The 27,338-nt window shown below is 33.5% G+C and overlaps 2 protein-coding genes and 1 long non-coding RNA gene across 4 annotated transcripts; all 3 read left to right on the forward strand.

The window, feature by feature from the left end:
• Positions 1–9,062: 9,062 nt before the first annotated feature.
• Positions 9,063–11,799, forward strand: LOC136276407 (basic proline-rich protein-like; the record flags this gene model as incomplete). The annotated part of the gene is made up of 3 exons (XM_066088304.1): positions 9,063–9,125; positions 9,209–9,281; positions 11,546–11,799. Coding segments are annotated over exons 1-3 (390 nt in total), but the record flags the coding sequence as incomplete, so codon positions are not given.
• A 709-nt stretch (positions 11,800–12,508) lies between these two features.
• On the forward strand, positions 12,509–15,869 carry LOC136276607 (uncharacterized). The gene is made up of 3 exons (XR_010715129.1): positions 12,509–12,948; positions 13,803–14,016; positions 14,376–15,869. It is a non-coding gene; the product is annotated as an uncharacterized lncRNA (long non-coding RNA).
• A 1,181-nt stretch (positions 15,870–17,050) lies between these two features.
• On the forward strand, positions 17,051–26,794 carry LOC105327620 (uncharacterized). Of its 2 annotated transcripts, XM_034467234.2 has the most exons (11): positions 17,058–17,349; positions 18,481–18,630; positions 19,973–20,075; positions 20,304–20,341; positions 20,451–20,543; positions 20,695–20,892; positions 21,959–22,123; positions 22,585–22,714; positions 23,538–23,689; positions 24,191–24,302; positions 25,937–26,794. In XM_034467234.2, exons 1-11 carry the CDS (start codon positions 17,125–17,127, stop codon positions 26,008–26,010), a joined length of 1,440 nt encoding a protein of 479 aa, XP_034323125.2. In that variant the 5' UTR covers positions 17,058–17,124; the 3' UTR covers positions 26,011–26,794. The 2 variants fall into 2 exon arrangements, with proteins under 2 accessions (XP_065944256.1, XP_034323125.2); XM_066088184.1 differs by lacking the exons at positions 23,538–23,689; positions 24,191–24,302; positions 25,937–26,794 and adding an exon at positions 23,230–23,495 and having other exon boundaries at positions 17,051–17,349.
• Positions 26,795–27,338: the final 544 nt, after the last annotated feature.

Here is a 27,338-nt window from a genome sequence, read left to right on the forward strand (position 1 = left end):
ATTTTCAGAGACGTAGAAGAGTCAGATCAAAATATTTATTTGTCAGACGAAATATGTATTTGTTCAGAAATATTAGATATTTGTCCAAACCAATCATATACATGTATTTGATTGATTATAAATTGGACTAGAAAACTGTGTTTTGACGAATTCTATATTTTTGTCGGATAATTAACAAAAAAGAAGTATTTTTCATCAGGCAATTTATAGTCTCAGTAGATAAAAAAAAATAACTATGTGATCAAAATAAGAGCATCTACATGTCATGTTCGTAGCTCGTGTTGAATGACTTCCTCTAAAACTCAATGGAGCCAGGATAACTGGCGTGCAGATTCGCAATGTTTCCCCTAAACTTTACAGAAACAAGATACATGTATTGCAGGCATATGATGGTTAAAATATTTACCCCTAGTAGTGGTAATACCATAACAAGATTTGTCAGGGTCCCATTTTGAATATCGTTTGAATCCAGAGCTAGGTATTCATTACTATCGAATATCAAACGATTATTTAAACTTTGAAGCAAAAAAATCATCGAATTATCATTGCACAGAGAATTATAATTAGTTAAAAATCTGAAACTGATACTTAATATAACGAAAACCCATGTATAAGTAGCTGTAAGCAATGTCATAGCTTTTATATTAGGCAATTTATTAAGTAACTACCACGGTTCATAACTCTTACAGTGATATTTTTTCGCTTTAAGTCGCAGTTTTCACCAACAAATTTTCTGACAAAAGTAAATATACATCGACTCCATTGCAACAAGTAGAGGTATTTGAGCATAAAATTTTCAGCTAGAATAGATAATTTCGGGAGTTTAAAAGCTTCAACACAATTTGAATTTAATTTGTAACGTTACAGGAGACAAACAGTGTTCATAATTCTTTGTTTGATAAAAAAAAAACTAAAAAAAATAAAGAAATTAACAAAAACTTGAGTCTTGTTTTATGATATGATATACTACCAGAATTTGTAATCCTGGCAATTTTCTCGGAAGAAAATTCTGAGCTTTGTGTCTCAATCGTAAATTTTTGAGATACAAATTTGTTCAAGGATTAGAAATACCCGAGATAGTTCTACTCCACATTAAAAACTGCAAATTAAAAAGTCATTTTTTAGCTTAGATCGTGTCTTTGTGTCCTTTAGAAATTTTGCAATAAATTTATGAATGAAATGGAAAAAAAATTACTTATTTAGGAACTATAAATTTTTTAGCATCTTACTGCTAATATTGAAAATAAAGAAACCAAACCTAAAATATACCATGCAATAAAACAAAACTTATAAAATCTGAAGGATAATGAAGCAGCACTAAAGCAAAACATTTAAAGCAGCAATGTTCATTCTACTTTAAGTGGGGGGTGTTGATCAAAGCACCCAAAAACGACGCAATGGCGTGTTGTGTTTAGTTGCATTAGTATGGCGTACGTGTCATGTAACTTTGTTATAATAGCGCAACGGCATGTTGTGTGTAGTTAACAGCGCAACGGCATGTTGTGTGTAGTTAACAGCGCAACGGCATGTTGTGTGGCGCTCTTATACAGCGCGATGGCGTGTTTGTGACAGCAAGACGGCGTAATAGTTTAAAATTTTAAAAACAAAGCTTCTGATTGAATGAAAATAAGTTGAACCAAGAAAGAATTCAGTCCTATTACATGGTAAGCGTAAAAAAGTAGTTAACGATTGTTTGTTCTATGATGACCTTCGTAAAAACGGTGATTAAAAAGACAGAAATACTACATGTATCCCACATTTAATGCGTCAAAGGAAATGTAGAAACATCCTCCTACAACCGACAAAAACAAAAGTGGAAACGTGATTGTATCTAAGCATCTTTTTGTTCAAAAATAATCCCCATAAAGCAATCCCCTTGTCAATTGTATAATAGCACATTTGTAAAGAACACCAAATCTATACTACTGTATTAAAATAATAGACTCGATTTTTTTTTGCTTTAATACCGAGAAATCGGAAGAATACTGTCTTTTGTTATATATATTTTAAACATCACTAGTACTTGAAGATTACCAATTTGTTTTTCTTTTTTCTCAATCAAGCTTCGCTAATTAATAATCAACGAAAATTCCTTTTAAAAATACGGAAATCATCTGGATTTTTTTGGAAAAAACAGTCCTGCACATGCGCATTACATTCAAAATCCCGGGAGTCTTTTAGTTTATGTTTCCCCAATATCACATTTGCATGGATAAACTCAGAAACGATAATTCAAATGCCTGTAAATTTTCATTGAAAATTTGTCTTGCATTCTGTTCATAAAAGGAATAAGGGAGTGCATCTAACTGAGTGCATTTAATATGAAATATCCCGAGAGTCAAGAATGTAAACATGCTATGTAAATTCGAAACCTAAAAGTGTTGAATTCTTCATTAATATGAATTGAATTTTTAGATGAAAGGTATTTTACAGCCTCAAAATGGTTTGTTATGAATAATTTGACTGTTTATTTACTATGCAGCCTAATTAATTTTCTCCAAAATCGTTTCGGAGCGATTCTGCAATTTTTTGCAACAATACGGGTATATGGGATGCATTTTAACTGTGGTTAAGGCCTGTCCCGAGACACGGTTAGATTATTCTAAGTGTAGTGAAATTAATACCATCATTGTAGTCTTAAAGCTTGGTTATGTAAATGACAACATTACGGTGTGTTGATGTATCTATTTCGTAAATGTCCGATATCATATGCAACGTCAACCCGTGCACGCACGGGTCAAAGTCTTGTTATAATCATGCAAATAACAGTATTAGAGTTTAAACTACTCAACATTTTATTCGTTCTCGTTTCTCGTTTCTTGTTCTCGTTTCTGTCACTTTTTGACCATTTTAACACACCTTCCTATACTTTGAACGCTGTACAACTTACGTCGATATTAGGTAAAAGGTCTGGAAAAAAAATTTTGTTCATATGTCATCTTTTTTTCAGGAAAAATTGACAAGAACAAATACAAATTATAATGGTATAACATGACATTTTTTTGCAATCGAAGAATCTCGGAAAATCTTCATTTTATAATTTATCAATATCAAACAGGTGCATGTCGTTCGTAAACCATTTTTTCGCAGATAAACTTTACGCGCGTTCTTGGAACCAAGAAAGTAGTGATATAAGCGAAAAATCTTCGGATTTTTTAAAACATTTTATTAGTTTGATGTCGTTTAAATATCGAGGTGTTTCTTAACGATATTTATATATTATATCATAATTAAGTAATGAAAAGAGACTATTGAAGCTAAATGGAAAGCAATCTTATACTAATACTAATCTTAACGCAAACCAATCTTAAACTAATGCTTATTCTAACTCAAGAATTGTAGCTAAATGCAAAAAATTCTTAAACTAATTCTTATTTTAACGCAAACCAATCTTAAACTAATGCTTATTTTAACTCAAAAATTAAAGCTAAATAAAAACAAATATTATACTAATACCAATTTTTAAACTAATGCTTATTTAACTCAAGAATTGTAGCTAACTGGGAAATAAAATCTTAAACTAATACTTATTTAAACTCAAGAATTAAAGCTAAATGAAAAAAAATCTTAATTTTAACGCAAACCAATCTTACACTAATGCTTATTTTAACTCAAGAATTTAGCTAAATGGAAAAAAATGTTATTCTAATACTTATTTTAACGCAAACCAATCTTATACTAATGCTTATTTTAACTCAAGAATTGTAGCTAAATGAAAAAAAAAATATTATACTAATACTAATTTTAACGCAAACCAATCTTACACTAAGGCTTATTTTAACGCAGACCACTGAATTTGGTTACAATGGTTACAGTCACGATCATAGGTTAAATACTGGATATTTTATCAACAAAAATTCACCAATGTTAACAAAATTTCTAACACCAAACTTTCATGCAGTTTGTCATTCCCCTAAGAGTTGCATTTCTAGCTAAAACTCTCGGGCAACAGGAGAAATAAATCAACGCTATTGTAAAGAGTGAAGGAAAATACCTTTGAATGAATAATGGCTGAACGGGATTTTTTACAAAGTATGATTTTCCCCGATAACGCAGACAGCTATTAACAATAGCCACAAGAAATTACAATCGATTTTCTTTTATCTTACTTAAAAAACCAAACTTAAGATATTCCCCGCAACAAAGCAAAACCCAAAAAAAATAGTAAGAAAAAATACAAAAATTGGAGCAAATTGAATAGCACTGATACTAATCATTTTAAGTAGCAATATTCAATACCGAAAAAGTGTGGAGTGCTAAACAAAACACCCTTTCATCCATAAAATCTTTACCATTGTGTCCATATAAGACTAATACAAAAGCCCAATTACAAGTCTCGTCACACGTTAGTCTGTCGCGTAAACGATACTTCGCAAACCATGCTATCACTCTATTGCAACTTGACAGAAAGCACCTTTATGCTAAATCAAACTTCCCACAACACGCCGTCCGCACTTGTAAATAAGGGACAGCAAAATGTCGTGTTGTGTGACAGCGAGAGAGGGTGGAAGTTAAAAAAAATTGCATGGTTTAATTATCCCATCCTTTAACAGCCATTGCGCTGAACGTCAAAGTGCGATTTAACATTTAATACACCGTTCATAGTAGAGGTGAAACGCTCTTGTACCTCAACAGGGTTTTACTTCAACAATAAAGTTTAAAATCCTAACAACTAGGCAAACGCCAAATTCAGTAGCATAAAAAAACTAACTAAATGAACAGCAAAGATATTAAAGAAATATTATAACTTAAATGGCTACTAAATATTTAGATTCTCTTTTCCGTCACTTTTTGACGATTTTAAACAAGACTTTACTTACATGTACATGCGAGTGCTATGCAACTGACATCGATACCAAGGGGAAAAGTCCAATAATCTTTTGTTGATTTGTCATCTCTTTTCTCCGGAAAAATTGACAAGAACGAATGCAAATTTCTTACGGAGAATTATAATGGTATCTCCTGACATTTTTTACCCAAATGAAAAATCTCGAAACAACTTATTTGAACAGTTAAACAGAACCAAACAGGTACAGAGTATATTAACTTAATGAGATAAAATCTTAAACTAATACTTATTTTAACGCTAACAAATGAAAAGATCATAGGCTGATCTGTGAATATTTTATAAACTAAACTAATGCTAAGGAAATTTCTAACACCGAACTTTCATGCAGTTTGTCATTCCCCTAAGGGTCGCATTTGTAGGTAAGAGTTCTCGGACAACTAGAGAAATAAACCAAACCAACGCTATTGTAAAGAATAAAATATATACATGTACCTTAAAATAAATGGCTAAGTAGGATCTTTGATTGGCCATTATGTTTCCCTGCAGACTAATTGTAAATAAGTGGCTGTGAAGAAAGACAACTACAATGTGTTACGGAAGATATAACCTAAGTATAATGACTACAGGATATTTAATTCTTAGTATCTAACTAAAAAGCCAAACTTAAAATATTACATACCATATAGCAAAAAAAATTAAATGAATAAATGAAAAATAAAAGAAAGGATCAAAATTTGAAGCAAAATGAAGCAGCAATGATACTAACTATTTAAGTAGCAATATTCAATACCGTAGAAGTATGGAGTACTGAACAAAACACCATTTCACCCGTAAACTTTCTTTTTCTAAGATGTCCAGATGAGGATATTGCAAAAGCCCGTTCAGAAAATAGGTCCTGTCATCAAACACTCTGTCGCGCTAACGAAAGTTCGCACAACACGCCATCGCGCTATTGAAACTTTACGGAAAGTGTCTTTGTGCTTAATCAAACATCATACAATAGCATAACCTATCACAAAACTCCTTCGCGTGTTAACGCTCGCGCCAACGCCGCGTAATAAATAACGACGATGCATCGTGTGAATTTCGTAAGTGCGTTATGTTAAAAGTTCTCATATAAAGTTGTAATAGCAGAATGTCGTGTTGTGTGACAGTTAAACAGAGTGGGGGTTTAAAAGTGTAACAAAAAAAATAATTACAAGGTTTTATTGTCTACTCCTGTACGGTAAATGAGCTTAACGCCTAACTACGATTCAACGAGACATTTTGTATCGGACATTATATAAATTTGAAACGGCGGACCTGTTGAACAGAGTAAAATGCTTTTCTTTCTTTTATTACCAATATTTTGGTTACCTTTTTATGTGAAAAACGCTCTTGTGACTCGTTTTATAGTCTCTTTACTTTTACATATTTAAATGTTGCAATTAATGACAAGTTTTGCGCATCCAAGAGAAATAAAGGAACATCCTACAAACTTTGCATTCGACAAAAAAATTCACTTGGTTGAACTTAGTCAAGTTTTTACCTAAAATCCCCCAAAAACAATGCAAACGCGTAGTCAAAATTTGTAGCACAAATAATGATAAAAAAAACTATAATTTTATGAATACTATACTCTGTCTATGATTCTCGTTTCCGTGACTTTTCGACGATTTTCAACAAAAATTCACATTTAAACTGTAAGTTTAGTACAATTGAGAAACAAGTAAGATAGAGAGAAAAAAATGTTAACTTTCTACCTTGAAATGTATTTTCTTTTTTACCCGGATCAAGGATTGACAAAAACATGAGTAGTTTTCATACTGAGATTTGTTATTGTAAAACCTTCCATTTCTTATCCATTCGAACCACGTCCATTTTACAAAATTTGTGCTGTTTTAAAAACATAACCATATCGGTTATGTTATATCGCATGCGAAAGTAAAATCTATGTAGGCCTTACATTTTTAATTTAAGTCTGAGCTGCTATCTTCGCTAGACAATAAAAAGGGGCATTTTAAATTACAATCTTTGGAGATTTAGTGAAAAAATATCATTTAAATCCTGAGGTATTTTAAAATATTATCTTATAGTTTAGCAAAACGTAATGAACTAAACAAAGTATATTTTAGCCTAATGAAATGAACAATTTACTTATAATACGCAAACAAATTAATAAATGTATGTAAATAAGGTCAACGGTTTATCTGTGGACATATAGCCCTGAGGAATTAATAATTTAAACGAAATTTAAGCCCTCAAATTGTCGCTCGTATATTTATAAGATTTGCTTTTTGCGCTAAAAAATATCATTAGAAGTGTTCGCCAACTCTTTTGGAAAAAGATTTCTAAATTAAGAACTACATAGGATAAACACTTGCAACTGTTATTTAAGAACGCTGACAAATAAAAACTTAATAACTGTAACCTAAACCATATATTGTCTTCAGGTGTGATCAATGTCATCACTATTAATTTTCTAGCTTCGAACTGAAGAAAATGACGAATTAAAGCTTACGAATGCCATGCAAAAAGCAAAAACTAAAAAAATATAACGCTAACGCAACACTAATGCCAATTCAAAATCGGAAAACAGTGGCTCAGAAATGTGTTAAACAAACACCCACCCTTTCGCCAACAAAATAATGTCGGTAATTTTCCTTTTTATTCGGTCATTACTTCGTATTATCGTCGGAATGCAGTTTAACCAGCCGGGTACATAATATGGACCTGAATTGGTGTAATTCGGTGAAACAGAGTCAAACGCATTCTTTTTATACCAATACTTTGGTTAACCTCGTTTTAATTTACAAACGTTCTTGTGTCTCTATACCAGACACTCTGCTTGAAGCTTTGCATAAACAGAGTGACTAGTGTGAATTTGTCCCATGATTCCGTGTAGTACGTATTACAGGGAAAGTATGGGACAAAAGTAGAGTACAATTGTTTGTACTATTACGATCGTTGGACACACGGTCCACCGAGCGATTCGAAAGACGGCTATTTATACAGATTTGGAACGTACCTCGACACATCTTGTGCGTCAAAGGAAATGTAGAAACATCCTACAACCCTTTTCTGGCAGATAAAAAACATGCCCTCACTCTTATCTGTATCCGACACATATCCGACCAACAATAATTCACTCGTGCCGAAATCCTTTGTCTATCTTGATAAGCTTGCTCTTTCTGATTATGAGTATGACGTCAGTCTGTATCATTAGCATAAAAGGCTGTCCTTTTCCTCCCTCAGCGGACAGCTAGTCCAACAATCGTAACCACTAAGGCACCGTACTACCGCACTGAAATAAAGCTCTGAAGGTACCGTTACGCGAAACAAGTTCTTTTTTTAAAAGATGTACATACTTTCGCATTCGACGGAATAACACTGACGTATCATTTGATATTTTTATAATTATATGGAATTAGGGTTAAAAAAAATAGATTTGTGGCAAAACAGTATAAACAGTTAAGTTTTGAACTGTTAAGAAACATAATTTTGCAAAATGTTTGCTGATTTTATCTTACTTATTCTTCCAGATAAATGAATGATATGCTATCAAAAAAATTGAGATATTGAAAAGCATAAATAGATAGCATATATTTAAAATTTAATTATTGGCCCCTTTTAATTTTTATACCAGTAGAATAAGGTTATTGTAAGTAGGTTAAGATTATAAATGTTTTAGTTTTATCATCATTCAGTTTTTTGTAAATGGGCAGTGTTTAGAAAATTTATAAAGGAAATTTAGACTGAAATATTTTAATAACTGTTGTTTGAAACCTATTTTAAAGAATTTCTATTGAGCTTCACTGCCCTTTTTTAACTGTATTTCATTTTTGAAAGGGCGAATGTATTAGTAATATTTTTTGCAAATGAAAAAAACTCAATCATAGTGTAAAACTTTGAGGGTTTTTTTTCACGTACTAATAAAACTAATGGCCACTAACTCAAAAGGAAAGTTAATTTAGCATTAATAACACTATTCTATAACGATATCATACAAAAGATGGGTTTTATTTTATCATCATCAGTGGAGTTTTTACGCGTCATTCATAATTTTCAATTTTAAAACAACTTCCAATTATGGATGCCTTTATTGAAGCAACAGATCATTATTCAATTTAAGATAAATAAAACGATCCATATTTTGAACATAAGGTAAATATTTATGAACATTTTGTATTTTTATAACAAAAGAAATCGTAAATAGAATATAAAGTAATACAAAGCGGAACATCATAAACACTTGGAATTCGTTCAGTGCTCTCCTTAAAAAAAAGAAGAAAAAATGTGTGTAAACAACGTACGTACTGCTAGTGTAAAGCGCATTTATGACGAATATGTGGTTAAGGTGTGTCCCAACTGAACAGTTCGTAAGGATAAAGTTCCATGGGGTTTTTAATATTCGGATTATTAGAATAATAAACTGGGTAGTTGAAAGTGCAAAAAATAAGACATATCAAACAAAAAAAAGAAAAACAAAACAAAACAAGCAATCCAAAACATGACTGAACTGAGTACAAAATCTCTAAACTATTCTCGCAGATTTTGTTGCATTAGTTAACAAAATAATTTGTTTTAGATAACGTTTAATGTGAGAGGGGTCATTTTCATTAATTGCTCAGAAAACTACTTTGCATGGAATGGAAACCGAACAATGATTCGAAATTAATATAAATTGGACATTTCATGACTTATAAATTTAATTCTATGGTTAACTGCCTAATTTTTTTTCAAATTATTTGCATTTGATAATTCTCCTAAAAATTGTAAAACTAATACTTATCAATGAATATTGTTATTATCCTATTTTTCATGTCCATCTACTTCAGGATTGTCTACCCCATATCGCACAATCAACTTCTCATTGAAAAAATGTCATTTATTAATTTTATTTCCGAAATTATTTATATCCAAGTAAATTATAGTTACCTTGTTTTTATTAAAAAAATATATATAATAAGATTTTTATCGTAAATATTGTATTAACAGTAAATGTATATATGTAATAGTCTATTAGCAAATACAAGTATTCATATTTTGATATGTAAAGTAACATTTCAGGTATGCAGTCAACCAGACATTGCTCGACTAATAATGCTACATGTACTAATTATAATGCAGTATAACATCATATCAAGATATGTTATTCATATTCATACATTATAAAGTATACTCAACGTAAAATGCAAAAAAATTATCAATGGTGGCTTTACGTCAGTTGGGACCCACCTTAACTTAAAATAACCTTATCTATTTTTAATTTTAAGTCGATAATAAGATAAAAATAATAATGTATTTATGTGTGTCGCATTACCAATTGTAGGAGACCGTTGATATGATATGGACCATGCTCCGTTTCCCGACTTTTATCCCTCTTAATCACTGTAGAATAATAAAGATTACGTAATATATCATATAGATCAACTAGTAATAAAACAAAAAAAAAATCAGATAAAAGATTTACCTAGGATATCCGCTAAATTCATATCCGTGATCAAGACCTCCTCCAACCTGCCTGTTTCCAATAAAACAAACAAACTATTTACATTTTTAATAAAATAAATACAGGTTGCATTCTTGTATAGAAATACTCGTTTATAGCATCTTTGCAAACCTAATAGGGTTTTCGATCCACTGTGCGTCTCTGCAGTGTTGATCCATCATGAGACATGTCTCAGGATATATCTTAAGACCACTCTAAGTCATGTCTTAAGATGTCTTCAAGCATCTTACGTTAATTAAATTCCAATTCAATAAAATAGAATAATAACAAAATATAATGTGAAATGAAAGTCTATAACAGAACTATGTAGATATAAAAATTGGATTGTGAATATTAATTATTACTTTCAAAAACACACTTGAATAAGCAATTTCCATTGACTCTGTTACTAATGTTGTATTTGATCCACTGTTAACGATTATTCGTTTTATCTCCATCGATTTCATATCACCCTTACATGTTTCTACCTTAGGTAATATGCGTGCCTAAAAAACAATATCTTTGACATCATCTCCCATTTTAAAAAATCAGCGAGCCATATGATCACCTAACATAGCATCGAAATTCTTTCAAATACTCCCACAAGTATTTGTTAATTTTTTATTATTTTTTTTTTTTTTGGGAGGGGGGGGGGGTATGACAGGGAAGTGCTTTAGGAATGTCGATGCTCAATCCTTCCATGGGAATGCTGTTTCAATCAGATAATTTTGCCTTTTATCCTCGCTTCCTCTATCAACTTAGATGCATTTACAAAATGTACTTGCGAATTGCGATGTTTTCTTTTTGTTTTAAAAAAACAGAAACAAAACATTACGAGAAAAAGCATTATATTAAACTTGGTTTAAAAGTTTAAAAGTCCCTCCGTTCTAAATCCTATCTATACTTGTCACTAAGTGTGATTATTGTATTTCATTTTGAATATACATGTACCGTATGATATATTAAAATCATAAAAAGGATACAAGTACCTTAACGAACGTTTATAGTTTAAAAATAAACTTTACTATGTGAATATGAGCTATTGATAATGGATCAATTAGACAAAAAATGCACTCTATCATTTATAAAAATAACAGAAATCCTAAGATAAATCCAAGACATATCTTAGTCTTAAAGATCTTCATAAATATTAAATATGCCCACTAGCTAGCCAAAAAATATTATCAAAATATAGACGTTAAAGCCATTAAATAAAATCTTTCCATGCATATACCTTGGCGTAAACCTAAATATGACAAATGCATTTCTTTACCCATCAGAATGAGATGGAGTCGACGGCGCTCCTCCTCCTCCTCTTCCTCCTCCTCTTCCTCCTCCTCCCCCACCTCCTCGATGTCCCCCTCTTCCTCCACCACCACCACCTCCTCCTCCTCCTCCTCCTCCTCTTCCAACACCTCCTCCTCTTCCTCCTCCACCGCCACCACCACCTCCTCTTCCTCCTCCTCCTCCACCACCTCCTCCTCTTCCTCCTCCACCGCCACCTCCTCCTCTTCCTCCTCCACCGCCACCACCACCTCCTCTTCCTCCTCCTCCTCCTCCAACACCACCACCTCCTCTTCCTACTCCTCCTCCACCACCTCCTCCTCTTCCTCCTCCACCACCTCCTCCTCTTCCTCCTCCACCACCACCTCCTCTTCCTACTCCTCCTCCACCACCTCCTCTTCCCCCTCCTCCACCACCTCCTCCTCTTCCTCCACCACCTCCTCTTCCTCCTCCTCCACCAAGATCGCTTCCTTCGCTATCGCTTGGCGCATGATGATAACTTAAAAAGCGAAAGCTCGTGAACAAGTACAACAATGTGATGTTGTGAGATAGATAGATAGATAGATAGATAGATAGATAGATAGATAGATAGATAGATAGATAGATAGATGACAAAAAAGATTATGTATTTAAGGAATAAGAAATCATTCTTTGAGAATTATGAGGTGATAATTTCGGTCGGGGCGTGATCAAATCCAATAAAGCCCGAAGGGCTTTATGATAGACTTGATCACGCCCTGACCGAAATTATCGCCTCATAATATTCACAGAATGATTTCTTATTACTTATATTTATATAATTTAATGCCATTGTATGATTTAATATTTAAATATAAGTAAGCAGACCCCGCTGGCGCCTCAATTATACGTCATTTAAAGTTATGGGTTTAATAGTACAAAATCGATACGTAGGGTTATCACAGGCAAAGACATTGGAAAATGTAAATATAAACAAAATAAATTACGCCATTTTGGATCACAAATGCCGCAAGGAACATTCGAGTATGGCTTTCTCTCACTTTTATTTCAGTTCTAACTAAAGAAATCCTGTCACATGACCTGTTGTTTTCGTAAAAGAACCATATAAAAGAGTTGCACAGGCAATATACAGGGCTTCGAGTGTTTTTGGCATATGAATTCAGCCATGATTTTTGTTCGAGAGAGGGGATTCTTTCACGTATTTGAAAATAGTAGTTATTGTAAAACGTGTTTGACACGCATAACTCATATATAGCCAAATGAATTTCCACTGGGAAGAGGGCGTTGTCCAAAGAAAGTGGGCGCACAAGAATTCTAAGTTTGCTCTGAATTTAAATGTCTATAACCTAGAAATGACACCGGATCAAACAAACTTTCATTAATCCAGCACGAAACCAGTCAGCCATGCAAGACTTTATAATTTGAGGTAAAAAATACTAGTATTTAAAACAGCTTTGTCATATATCTGAACTTTGTTAATTTGCTTTTCAAATTTTTTTTTAAGTACCAAATTGGTCATCTCTGGGTCATCTCTCCGTCTTTCTTTTGAAAACAGCATATTTTATGAGAGAAGACCAAAGACAACAAAACCGTTTTAAAACTGCTGTAAATAAGTAGTTGTTTGCATTGATTGCGTGGTATTACAATATTCATACCCATATAAAGATAAAATCTTTTGCATTTCAAACATTAATTCACCAATTCTACATCCCAAAGAAACCAAATATTGATCAAAATACATGTATGTACAAAACTAATTGATGAAATTTTTACTCTTCTCGTGCTACCAGATTCCTACCGAATCTACATTTTAAGCGACTACTTTCTTTGAATACAAAAATGCGATGTGCTTTCTCTTCACGAACTTAATTACTTACGATGCAGTGCTGCAAATGGTTAAGATATCTTTGAGCATTGCAAACGCAACATCTAATGGTGCTATAATCAATGAAATGTACTATCTATTTCGTATCTTTAATTCAGTTCAACTCATTGACCAATAAGGGATCCTCAACAGTATGAATGTGCAATCCTGTAAATAAACAAGATACAAAACACAAATCCCACAGTTTCAAGAGGGAAAGAGGTGTTTAATTGAAAGGAGACAGACATTAACATCCTTATATAATTATGTTTATTATATATATATATATATATATATATATATATATATATATATATATATATATATATATATTATTTTTTATTTTTTTTTTACATCTACCAAGCATTATTTCCTCTATTTCTTACGGAAAATTATACACTGTAATTAATTCATAGCTCTTTAGAAACAGCCAGACAGGAATCTACTCGCCCCGTTTACCGATTGTCGAAACCTACAGCGACTGAAACTGACAGGACTGAAATTGACACGCCCTGTTTATCGATTGGTCGAAGACTACAGCGAACTAAGGAAAATCACGGACTGCATGAAATACTCATGATAATATCAGACTCAAAGTCTCACAGGAGACGATTTGGCTGTTTCTTTAAGGTAACGTACTTAACAGTAATTTAGTGGATTTTACTAACTTTTCATATTCGATTGATCAATTAGTTAAAAGAAAGATGTTAATATAAACAATAAAATGCTTTCTTTGAAGATTCATGCGGGTTATGATGGTAGCGATGCCTGCAGAAAAAACCCGCTAAAGCGGATATGTATTTTTTCTGCATTGTCGCTACCTTCAAATCCCAAATTGTTTAAATAAAACACTCTGTAATAAAAACTGTTTCTTTTGTAGTTTTAGTTGTAGCGCAAAATTTCGTTTTAAAGGTTATTAGTCCAGGTGATTTATTTTTTATTTGTTTCCAGTTTCTGATATCAGTTTTTTGGTTTTTTTCCGCTTTCAGCTCATATATCATAAATCTCCGACAAGGATTTACGGAGACAACCGAGCGTCGAATTGAACGAGACTATATTGAACTTCTGGCGCAGGAATACATACGACTACAAAAAATATTTAAATTGTTCCTACCATTTAAAATCTGACTATCTTCAAGGTATTTAGAAATAAGTTTCCTTGAAAAACAATGCTTTAGCGTACATTACATCGAATTTATCAATTATTTTTAAAAACTAAGTCTTGTCAGCAGCAATGATTTGTGCTGAGGTCCAAACACTGTTTCACTTTCGGTTTGTCTGAGTAACTGCATAGGAGAGTTGATTAAAATCAACTCCCAAAAATCACAAAGCTTCCACTGGACAGCGGGATGTTAGTTTTAAAAGAAAAAGATTAATATTCTTCTGAAGCCAAGAGAAGCTAACACTGTAAATGTCTTAATAGAATTTGGGACCAAGATTGAAGATGCGATTTAGAGTGAGACTAGGGTTATTTTGAAGTAGAATCAAGTTTCCCCTCTTATTAATGTCTAAAACACTTAATTTCTATTACTTAGCAAATATCTGATGGTCAGAAGCATTAAATAAAGCCGGACTCTGGTGTTGTTACATGTACACAAAACACAAAGCTTGTGTTGCAGTTTTTTCTATGAATATACAAACACTGGAGAAAATATTTCAACTTTATCTACAGAAAAATATCTTCGTATCTTATTAACCTGTCGTGTAGGCTAGAAAGACGCCAGATACTTTAGCATTAACCAAACGATAATATTAAACTAATGAAATCCTTCGTAACAAACCATAATAAACAATCCTTAAGTTACAATACAAATGAAAAATTATGCAACACAAATAAATTAGTTTAAATATACAATGCAAATAGAAAGTTTTTGAATACAATTGAAAAAGATACAATGCAAATGGAAAATCATATAATTCAAATGAAAATTATACAATGCAAATGAGAAATTCAGAATACAAATGAAATTAATAACAATGCAAATGGAAAATCATATAAATCAAAATAATTAAAAATGAAAATTATAGATCACAAATAGAAAATTAATGCAATACAAATGAAAATTTACACAATGCAAAGGGAGAGATCGAATATAGCGACGTTTGGCATGCCACAGTTTTGGATTTCGAACATAAACGTGTCTGTATCATAACTTTTTAACTTTAAAATAAGGAGCAATTGCATTATATAGGATACAGTCATACGTAAGGTCATTTGGGTTCGAAACACAGAGACTACGTGCAAAAGCCAGTTTTAATGCAAAATTTAACTTGAATAGCCCTAGCTTTGTAATATTGGAGAAGAACTTTGTATATATGATGACGAAGTAGTGCTGGTTTCTGCACGTTTCCTCCGTGTTCTTCCGTCAGCGTGCACGGGCGATACATAAGAAGCATTACTTTTTAAATAGTCAAATGCATTGATTGAAATAATGATTGTTTTAATACTCTAGAGAAAAAATAATTTGGTAACCAATATAATTTTTGTCAGGTCATTATTTTATACTGGTACAGTACCAGTATAATTATTATTTTGCCGGTTTAGCCACTGGTTCGAATTACCCGGAATGGGTCACCGATTGTGTCATGAAAAACCCTGTTAAAGTCGCTATGTCAAAGATAGTGCAAACCAATCTGTTACCTGACATAATCTCTCTCGATACAAAAACGATTAAGTTATTCGGGTATATTTAATATATTACATGTACATGATTTTTTATTTTATGTTTCGTGTCTCTTTTAATTAAAATAGAAAATATCAGAAGAATGATATTGCTGCAACATTTAAGCGGGCGAGTTGCAATGACATATTGATTTTTAACTCCAACAAGCGACCGAAGTTGGACCGATTTCCTTAGTCTAATCATGGAGGACTGTCCGAAGGTTTGTTTAGTATTTATTTATGTCAAAAAGTAAAAGGATCATATTGTTTAAAGAAATGCCTGTTGATAAACTATTAATTTTTATAAATGTAATGGATAGATATTGAAGGTTTCTTGTATATACATGTAGATACAAGATAATAGGAATCGGTAAACCATAAAGTCTGTAAATATTTCTATTCATGAATTTTCCAAAAAGAACAGATGTTAACTCAAAGAAATCAGAAACCCATTACATGCATTAAGTATTAGTAATTCTTATATTACACAGTATACACAGTGACGAATTTTCCACTCCTGAACTTAAAGAGATTTTCATTAGTTTCAACTATTCTTTTAAAGAGTATTTACCATAGAGTTTTATTTCTTGTGTAACTTTAACAGGAAGTTATTTATATATATATATATATTATTCCTTTTTCTTTTTTTTTTCTTTTTTGAAAATATTTCAATTTGTTTGCCATTTTATGAAGCTAAAAAGGGCTTGTTTTCTGTTTGAATCTCTGAGTTATCCAATATTTGTTCATACCCAAATATTCAGTTTGGATTTACGGCTATTTTCATCAACATGACAAAATCTCATTCAAGGAAGGATTAAGTTGTGTTGGATTTTGCCGTTACATATGCATTAAAGCAAATAAAGTGCGATTAGAGTTACGCAGAACGAGTTATCGTCCTTTGTTCAATGGAATCTAATTTTAGCACAGCCAAGATTTGCGTTTTAAATATACATTCAGTGATTGGCTCGTATAAATAGATATGAACCCTTGCATAGATATAAACAAAAATATCCGGTTAACTGTCAGACATAGATTCGGATATAGTCAAGACTGTCCTTATTAAACCTGGCAGAATAATGGCGACGAATACAGTCGATGTGTACGTCAAGTTACCCACGGGAAGGACCACTACACTGAGTCTGCCCCCGGATAGCACCGTCAGGGAGATACAGCAGCACGTGGGTCGCGAGGAGAGCGTCCCTCACGACAGAGTCGTCCTCAAATATCAGGGGAAGGCCCTGGAGAGCCGCAAGACAGTGGGGTGGTATGGAATAAGAGCGGAAACCATCCTCAAGGCGGAGGTATATATTTTTTTTTTTATTAATCTACAGGTTTAATCTGTAAAAGAAAATAATCGATGAAATTTGAGCTAGTTTAATTAATTGACTATTTGGAGTTTTAAAATTTGTATACCATGTAATGTGAATTTAGGCATGGCGGATTATTTATCCACAAGTTTAGTCATAAGGATTACATTATCGTACAAAACTAGATAATCCACATCCTTTTATACTCAGCAATTTTAATGTGCATGATTATACTTATATAGTATCAATGAATGTACACATGTCATGTACTTGCATTAGAAGTGATAACGGTCATGAAAGGAATCGTCATACGTAATATAATTTATAATATAGAAACCTGTTAGTGTTCTTTAAGGTATAGTACCTTTATCAAAAATATAATTAATGCGCTTGTTTATATATATATATATATATATATATATATATATATATATATATATATATATATATATATATATATATATATATATATGTATATATTCTAATCAAACACTCATAAATATTACTATACAGATATATGAAATGTCAGGCCTTTTTCAGCGGAACCAGTCCAAAACATGTGTAGCCTTCCGTCTATATAAATTGACATGATTTTAAAAATTTATTCAATGGTTTTCCTTGATTTTGCACAAAGGAGAATTTCTTTTTCTTTTTATAAACATTTTCTGGGACTGTGTATTTAAATTCTCCCTTATTCTAAAGAAATTCGATCGTATTCAATTAGCCATAGACTAAGCCGAACCATTATAATACGCTAAGAACGAACCTTCAAAAGCACTCAATATTCTAAAAGCGTTTACTTTAAAAAAAAATATATAATGGTATGTGTTAATTTGTCCTTATATTTGTTTTTTAGTTTTGACGTAAACATAGACGATAAAGTTACGACTGACGTCAGTTTAAATAGATCTAAACAAATCCATGAAATGTTTTATTTTAAAAAAAAAACAACACTCGTATCGGAGTAGAAGAAAGTTACAAATTCTAAAATTTACAATTTTGTAAATGCTAATTATAGTTTACGTCTACGTTTGCGAACTTCAGTAAATATGTGTTTCTTCGAACTGTATTCTTATAATCGATACACTGTCGTAATTGATAGATTAACCTGAACTGTTATTACAGGTGGTGGTTCCGAAGACCATCCAGGTGTTCGTCAAACTTCCGGATGGACGCACTGTTCCGGTCTCCGTCACCTCGACAGATCCGGTCTCCTCGGTCCTGACAGTCCTGGCTGACAAAGAAGATTTGGACGCAGATTCCTATCACTATCATGTGAGAATATTTCACTCATACCTCAATGTTATACAATACATTAACATTATCATGCCTTAACCAATATTATACAATACATTAACATTCTCATGCCTCCAACAATACGATTTATTACCTAATCAAAGGGATTTTGTTGTTTTATAACAAATTAAATATTTGCGTCTATTTTGAACTGCCGGTCAATAGACTGCGATCTATTAGACCGCCGGTCAATAGACTGCGATCTATTGGACCGGCAACGTATTTCAGAACGCGGTTATGTTAATGTTACATTCTTTCGATAGTTCTCAGGGAATGAATATTCCTTTACATAGACGCTGTTTTTAGTACTTGGTGAAACCAAATTCAATATTATCAAAATAGAGTATCAAATAATCAACAGTTTAAAAGCCTCATATAAGGTAAAAGACTATTTAAAATCTAATGGGTTGAAGACTCCCCCTTCTTTGTGTAAACAGGCACGTAGCATCGTTTTTGAAAGTGGGGGGGCCAGACTCATCCAAAAAAAAAAGGAAATGTTACGTTTCCCAAAATCTTCAAAATCCTAATCCGTGGGGGGGGGGGGGATGTAAATTTTAAAAAATTAGTTACTGCGAGAAAAAGTGGGGGGGCCAGGCCCCCCCTGGCCCCCCCTGATGCTACGTGCCTGGTAAACTAATACTAGTATTAAATTGAGATGTTGTAATGCATGCAACAGGTTTTGTGCATGTAAAAGATGAAAAAAAAATCTTAGTACATGTATATTACATAATGGCACGAAAACCATCTGCAATATGCAAATTGTAAACCCCGAAAACTAAAAAAGGAATTAGGTAATAAAACAATTATTTAATGCTTGAACAGTCAATAGACCAGAATTTTTTCCCTTGGTACAGGGAACAGCTCAGTATGATCTATTGCCCTCGGCCGTTGGCCTCGGGCAATAGATCATACTGAGCTGTTCCCTGCACCTCGGGAAAAATATTCTGGTCTATTGACTGCTCAAGCATTAAATAATTGTATAACAGTACAATAACGTCAATATCATAAATTACAATAACATTCTCATACCTCAAACAATATTATACAATACATCAACACCGTCTTTTCATTGTTAACATATATGTAAATCTATGAAATTAACATTAAATACACATTCCTTAGAGAAATGGAACATTCTTTATATTAAAAAAAATTAATTGAAGACATAAAACAGTCATGAGCATATACACAAGATCTTCATAATAGAGTAGTATATTATAGACTAGTATATAATAGACTAGTATATAATAGAGTAGTATATTATAGAGTAGTAAATTTTGTGGTCCTTGGGTCATGCAACTTGTTCCTTTGATTGTTGTAGAGCGGTGGAAAGAAGCTTGTAGTCGGAGACCCATTGTTCCTCCAGGGCGTGTCAGAGGAAAGCACAGTAGAAGCCAAAGAGATACCGAAAGCCAGCAAATTAAGTAGGCACCTGTCGATTAATAAACATATATTTATATAATATTACACCTAAAGCATGTCAGTTTTCCCGAGCTTTCTTTTCAAGTGGTTAATTATGTCGTTGGTGAGGGACATGGATCAGCTTGTCTGTGGGGAATTAGTATCAACACAGTCAGGATCCTTTAATCAAAACAGACCCAGATTTACTCTTTTTAAAAATTATTAAGTGTTTACAATATCGTTTTCTCTAGATGTTGATGCCGAGGAACCTTCCGAAGATATGAAAGATGTGAGTTTACCTTAAACTTTATCAATATATCTGTAGAATATGCATGTAGAAGAAACATTTATAAAAAGTTGTTTGATAGCATAGGGACAAATTTTCGATATTTTGATAGGCTGTGTTATCAAGCTTTGCCGCTGAAGGAAAAAACGTAGAAGTTGTCTTTTCATTTGATACGACGGGTAGTATGGCCAGCTACCTCAACACGGTAAGGGGCTTCGCTTTTTAAAAAGTATTGTTCAATACTTCATTTAACGTTATTCGTCTTACTATTGGACCTTCATCGCTGCATTTTTGAAAACTTCCAATTTCAACCTATTCCTGAACGTTACAAAATATGTTTATTGCTAATGTTCTAGGTGCGTGAGAATTTAGAGGAAACCTGTCGCAGACTTCTTCACGATATACCGAATATTCGGATTGGTTTAATCGCCCATGGTGACTATTGTGATCAAAACGTTTACGTCACCAGGCAGATAGATCTGACGTCAGATGTGCAACAACTTGTCGACTTCGCGAAGGACACACCAAGCACTTGTGGGGGCGACACTCCCGAGGTAGGCAATGTTTGAAGTCATGTTTTAAACTGCCATTTTCAATTAAGCACTGGGTGCTTATTTTTGGATGCCGTCGGTCCTATAACACACCAAGGCTGTGCAGACAAATTTAATACTGCGCGTTAGCGTGATATGATAATTTGTCTGCACTGCTCGGTGTGTTATAGGACCGACGACATCCAAAAATAAGCATTCAATGCTTATATTCATATTAATACTGATGTCTATTTGTTTGAAGTTTTTGTGTATCGTCACCTTTAAGCCATTATATATACATGTACTCTCGTAGTCAGGGATATTGAAAAAACGTGGAACAGCCATATTAATATATTCACTATTTAGTTCGCTTCCGTGACTACAATATAGTGCAAGAAACTTTGTCGAGAAAAATGTTTTTTTTATTAACGAATATATTTTATTTAAAGATTATTTTTCATAAGTTTTTATGTAAGTTTGAACGCTTTATTCAATCCATACAATAATAAATATATTCAAAACGCGTGATGACGTTATAATTTATGCTCATGCGCCGTGAAAAGGAAAGTGTAGGCTATTCACGGGAAATTGAACGTCGCAGACTTAAATGCAGTACAAACATAAGAGAAAGTATACACTGAACATAAATATTTTAATATAATTTAAAGGAAAGCAGCCAAAACTCTCGGAGTTTTTTTTCCCGTTTTTGACGAATAAAATATATCCAGAATGCCAACAGTGTCTCTAAAACCGTAAACGGCATATAGAATCCCTTTGACTTTCTTTAATATAATATCTACATTAACCATAGGTATCGAGGTTACTTTTTATAGGATTTCCAAAGTAATCAATGTGAAAAAACCATTTTCTACATAATTCCTTTATAGATATAAATTACGGGGAAAAGATGAATCAAATCAATTAATGCGTCGTAATGGATCTAGCACAAAAAGACACGCTGAAATTATTTACTGTAGATTATAGTATGTGTATAATATAGTTTAGATACGAAACAACTGCGTATACCTCTCTATACAAATTGCCACATTGTCTTCCCTTTTCCTGATAAGGCTGTAATTGTTTTTCCTAGTGTTATGAATGGATGCTTCATAAAGCCAAATTCATGGATTGGTCGGAAGACTCTGCGAAAGCCTTGGTTGTCATTGGAGACGCTCCACCCCATCCACCCTCATACACTGACCAAAACATCAACTGGTGGAACGAGACAGAGCTACTGAAGGGTATGGGGGTCAAGGTAAGACTTCAGCCAGGTAAAAGTAAACAGTGCCTGGTTCTGGACTGTGATGCCGTTATATAAATAGTGTCTGTGTGGGAGGGTAACAGTTGAAATTGGTACCCCGAGAAAACCATTGTCAACCGACGCGAAGCGGAGGTTGACAGTGGTTTTTTCGGGGTGCCAAATTCAACTGTTACGGTCCCAAACAGGCACTAATTATTTTATTATACTGAATGTCTTAATTTTATAGAAAATTTTACTGCTTTTATATAGAAATGTTGTGAATTCTACGGCGAACCGTACGCGCATATTTTACGCGTATGTAACAATTCGTTGGGTTACCTGTTGCCAAGTGTGTTGCTAACGGATTATCAACTGCGTTTAAACCAATCGAGTTTCAGTATTTAACATGAAAGTATAATACAGAAAGATATGTGCCCTCCTTGATGTACAGTAGATAATTGTCACTATTTATGTAGATATACGGAGTGCTCTGCAATAGATATGATGGTCCCGCCAAGCATTTTTACCAAGAGTTGGCAGATCAAACTGGCGGATGTTTCCTCCATCTCAATCACTTCAACCTGATCACCCAGATGTTCTTAGCAGGTGAGGACAAATCTGTTTGACTAAACAATCAAGTAAAAACCCCACTCAAGTAAAACATCAGTCAGATATGTTCCTAGCAGCTGGGTGAGGACAAGTCTGTCTAACTAAACAATCAAGTAAAAATCATTAAAGTAAAAACATTACCAAGATGTTTCTAGCTGGGTATATAAGTAATAAGTAATAACTCAAATTAAAGGTTAAAAAACACCCATAACAACTGGCATTTGATAACTTAATTTCAAGAGAAATTGAATGTTGTACATGTACTATAAAGTATTAACCACCAAAGACGTATCGCCTATACTTTTGTCTGTTTGTTGTGACACGCTTTTAAATTATTGTAGTACTCCTCAGTTTGTTATAACGAGTCAATGTATATCCTCAGTCCAAGACTGTGTACTCCTCAGTGTATTATAACGAGTCAATGTATATTCCTCAGTCCAAGACTGTGTACTCCTCAGTGTCTTATAACGAGTCAATGTATATTCCTCAGTCCTAGACTGCGTACTCCTCAGTGTGTTATAACGAGTCAATGTATATTCCTCAGTCCAAGACTGTGTACTCCTCATCGTCTTATAACGAGTCAATGTATATCCTCAGTCCAAGACTGTGTACTCCTCAGTGTCTTATAACGAGTCAATGTATATTCCTCAGTCCAAGACTTTGTACTCCTCATCGTCTTATAACGAGTCAATATATATTCCTTATGCAGTCTAAGACTGTGTACTCCTCAGTTTGTTATAACGAGTCAATGTATATTCCTTAGTCCAAGACTGTGTACGTGTATACGTTACATTTATACTAGTAACTGTGTATATCTCAGTGTGTTATAACGAGTCTGGTGGGGATCAGCTCGAGGCGTTCACTGAGGAGCTAGAGAAAGAGGGCAAGATGACTGAGGACACCAAGATTTTGATGAAAGAAATCACCGAGAAGAAGCCAGCTGAGAAGAGCGCCGAGTCCTCTAACATCCGGGTAAGTGACCACTGACATCCATTTAACTATTCCCTCAATGTAGGAGAACCCCCATGTGTGCTCGATTGTGAGCCGCACGGGAATTTAGAAGTTAGGGGATATGAAGGTTCAAATACTGAAGCATACCTAGGTTCTCAGATAGGACGTTTTTATTTGCATGTTAAATTTTCATTTCAGATTAAATTACATGGATATGCATATTGTAAAAGCAAGAATTATAAAGTAATTGAAAAATTATTCATATGTTTGGGGGGAGAAAGGGGGAGTGAAAATTTCATGGTGTGTAAAATACTTGAATATGCTGTTTTTGATATTTCATATATATGTAGAGAAAGTAAAAAAAGGGGACACGTCCTGGGATGATTTACTTTCATCCAAACCGTCTTGTCGTAATATATCAAATACATGCATCATGCTTTATATCATCAAGACTGGGAATGTTCAGGGTTACTTGTACTGTATACATGGCTTGACTCATGTAGATTGTTTAATGTGTTTCAGAGACGGCACAGCTACGATTGGTGGAATGAGAAAGAGAATTCCGGGAAGCACCCGTCCTATGTATACGACGCCGAGAAAGATGAGTGGAAGGAAAGCGTACATGCATCGCCTGGTAAATACTATACTTATACTTTGACAAAACGTGGCTCTTTGTGTAACTATTTGGTATAGCGGAAGCTTTACCTTGACGCTGTTTGGTTTTTTTTTCTTTTGAAGTTGTGCTATTTATAGTAACATTGGCGATTTGCCTGCCTATAGCCAGGGCTCTGCTTTCAGCAGAGCCCGGCTAAAAAAATAACAGAGATTGTCAACTCTGCCATTAGCGTGTAAATGTTACGGGACCAACCTTACTTTGAGAACTACAAGTACAACAGCAATATTGTATAAGTCATTAAATTTGAACCTGATAGTGAACATGAACATGAACCTGTAAATATTTTAAGCATGTTTTATTTATGAAATATTTACAAAAACTCTTTATTTAGTTTTTAAATTACTTTTAAAAAATTTACTGACTTTTCACAAAGTAATGGTAATGCATTACTTTACTCATTTAATGGTAATGTAATGCATTACTTCAAGAAAATTAAGTAATGGTAATGGTAATTTAATGCCCTAATTCAGGAAGTAATGGAAATGTAATGCATTATTTTACAATGTAATTCACCCCAAGCCTGATTCCAACTAAGCCGGAAAACATGAACATTAACATTTAACTTGGTTCTTCAATCGATAAGATTGTGTATGTTATATGATGTATAAGTCTTCCAAAATGATTTTTCTTACAATGCATTGTTTAAAATTTAAATTCAGTTTAATCAACTAAAGAGCCAACGAACGAGAAGGCAAATTTAGACTTGTTTTTATTTTCTTTGTACAAAATTCCTTAAGAGACGAACAGCAGTCATACTGCAAGTAGACTCGAAGCCAATGAAACACCTATTTAATTTGTAAAACATCTGTGTATAACCCGTCCCGATTTTAACTTCGGCTTGCGCATAAAGTTTGGTAGCATTATGGTGAAAGATTGTCAAAATAAAATTCATGACTTTTCAAAAATGGCACATTGCGTTTGGGAACTTTAATTTCGATTCCACCATCAACCTCTTCTATTGATTAATGAACTCGTACACCAACTGAATCGTCAACGGCCTGTGCATTCAGTTACGTAACTCATTCCACATTTGAACCCGAGCAAGAATATTTTGATCAATAAAACTATTTGTTTATTTTCTAAATAGAATTTTGTTTACACACAGAGGACTTAAAAAGATTTAATGCGTGTTTTTATAATACATATTTACTGAAATGCATGAAGACTTTCTGCACTATTTTCTTACGCGTAGACTCAATTCATGTGTTCTACGCGTGCCTTCCGGTTTGAGACTTCGGCTGACAGTAAACCAATAGACGGGGTCACGTGACCCCGTCTAAAAATGGTTCGGCGCAAGATACATAACCACTGGTAACAGTAGAATGTTGATGTAGCATTATTACTCCGGGCAACTATTTAACTACCATAGTGTAGAACTTCATTATTTTGTACCAAAACTTCGGCAGGCCATATTTACCCTGCAAAAGAGTCTCAAGACTGGGCATACTATTCAATTTATTAGAAATTACCACCAAATTACGTTATAATATATCATTTTCAAGGGTTCAAGTTTTGCAAATGCTTGAATTCATGATATTTTTTAAGTACTGTTTTGAATATAAATATAAACAATACTTATTTCTCTTATTCAGGTCCAGCGAATTTTATAAGCTCAACCCCTACAGATAAAAAGGTTAAAAAGAAGCAAAAGTGTGTTATCATGTGATGAGGAGTCCTATGTACCAGCGTATGAAACATGTCATCATGAAATAACTCTACTGCAAAGTTGAGAACCATGTTGCGTAATCACGTCATTACGAAATCTACGTCATGGTTCGCTGGTTCCGGACCACGTCACCAGACTGGGTGTTGTACCTCTGCATCTGAAAAAACGTCATCAGCCTAGTTTAAGTGCAATACAAGTTGACCATTTTATAGAGTGTACTGATAAGACTGGTCCCTAAAATCTAGCATTGTTTGGTTCAGGAATGTAGCGGGCAGACAGAACTTGTGATTGAAAAAAAACCGTGCTCTCTCAATCCATCATCATTTCAACAAAGTACTTGTTTTTGCATTTCTCTTGAAGCCTTGGTTGTGGGGTTTTTTTTCAATTTATAACATATGATATAAACTCTTGGAGCCACTGAGTCGTTTCTGAATACTATTAACTCCAATACATCGGATTTTACCTTTAAATTTAGTCCAAATTCAATTGTTTGTAAGTTAAGTTAGGTAAAAATTATGGAAATTGAAAATCTCTGGATGCCCCTTTTACATTTAACAGTGAGCGTCAAGGACCCACATTGCTAAATGTAGGTCACAAATAACAAGGATTCGAATGGTTATACCTTGTTCTTAATGACGTGTGTGCTACCATAGTGTAGAACTTCATCCTTTATAGCTGTCTTTGTTATATTTGTGACTTGTGCAGGCTTTTGATATAAAATTGCAATCAAAGTTTTTGTAAATACATGTATGATAAATTTTGTAATAAATTTTTATCAAATTAACCTTTTTTTACTTTTATATTTTTGCTTATAACTCATATAAAAGGTGTTGGTTGATATAGACAGCTGCAATTTACGCCGCACAAACAATTGCGCTAGTTTTGGACTGATTAATCTCATTTCCGAACACATTCTATACAAATGTTTGATTCCAAAAAAATCCTCGGACATTTTACTACAGATATCGTCACTTCACTTGTCTCTGACATTCTTTTAAACACCATCACCAGCCCCGTAAAGTGAAGTGGTGCAGTTTGTTTACGTGTAAAAATGGCGACTCTCGATCTCGACGTGAATTAATATACATTTGTACTTCATTTTCCGAGGTCGTATAGCATATCATGTTTAAGAGATAGTCTGAGACAAGTAAAGTGACGATATCAGTAGTAAATTGCCTGAAAATTTTAATGGTACTAACTGTTTTCCCAGAATTGGTGTGAGAATAAGGTTAATCGGTCCATTTTTTGTGCGCCGTAACTTGCAGTTTTGTTTCCTATGGGAGGCACTGTAGCTCCCAGGTCGTCCATCCGAATTTTTTCAGGCCGGG

The sequence above is a fragment of the Magallana gigas genome, chromosome 6 (assembly GCF_963853765.1).
Source record: "Magallana gigas chromosome 6, xbMagGiga1.1, whole genome shotgun sequence".
Taxonomy (NCBI): Eukaryota; Metazoa; Mollusca; class Bivalvia; order Ostreida; family Ostreidae; genus Magallana; species Magallana gigas.

Bases quoted from the DNA above. Each gene is read 5' to 3' on its own strand.
- LOC105327620 (XM_034467234.2), top strand. From the start codon at position 17,125: ATGGCGACGAATACAGTCGATGTGTACGTCAAGTTACCCACGGGAAGG. The intron at 22,715-23,537 runs GTGAGGACAAAT...TGTATATCTCAG, and splicing joins CACCCAGATGTTCTTAGCAG to TGTGTTATAACGAGTCTGGT. The intron at 24,303-25,936 runs GTAAATACTATA...TCTCTTATTCAG, and splicing joins AAGCGTACATGCATCGCCTG to GTCCAGCGAATTTTATAAGC.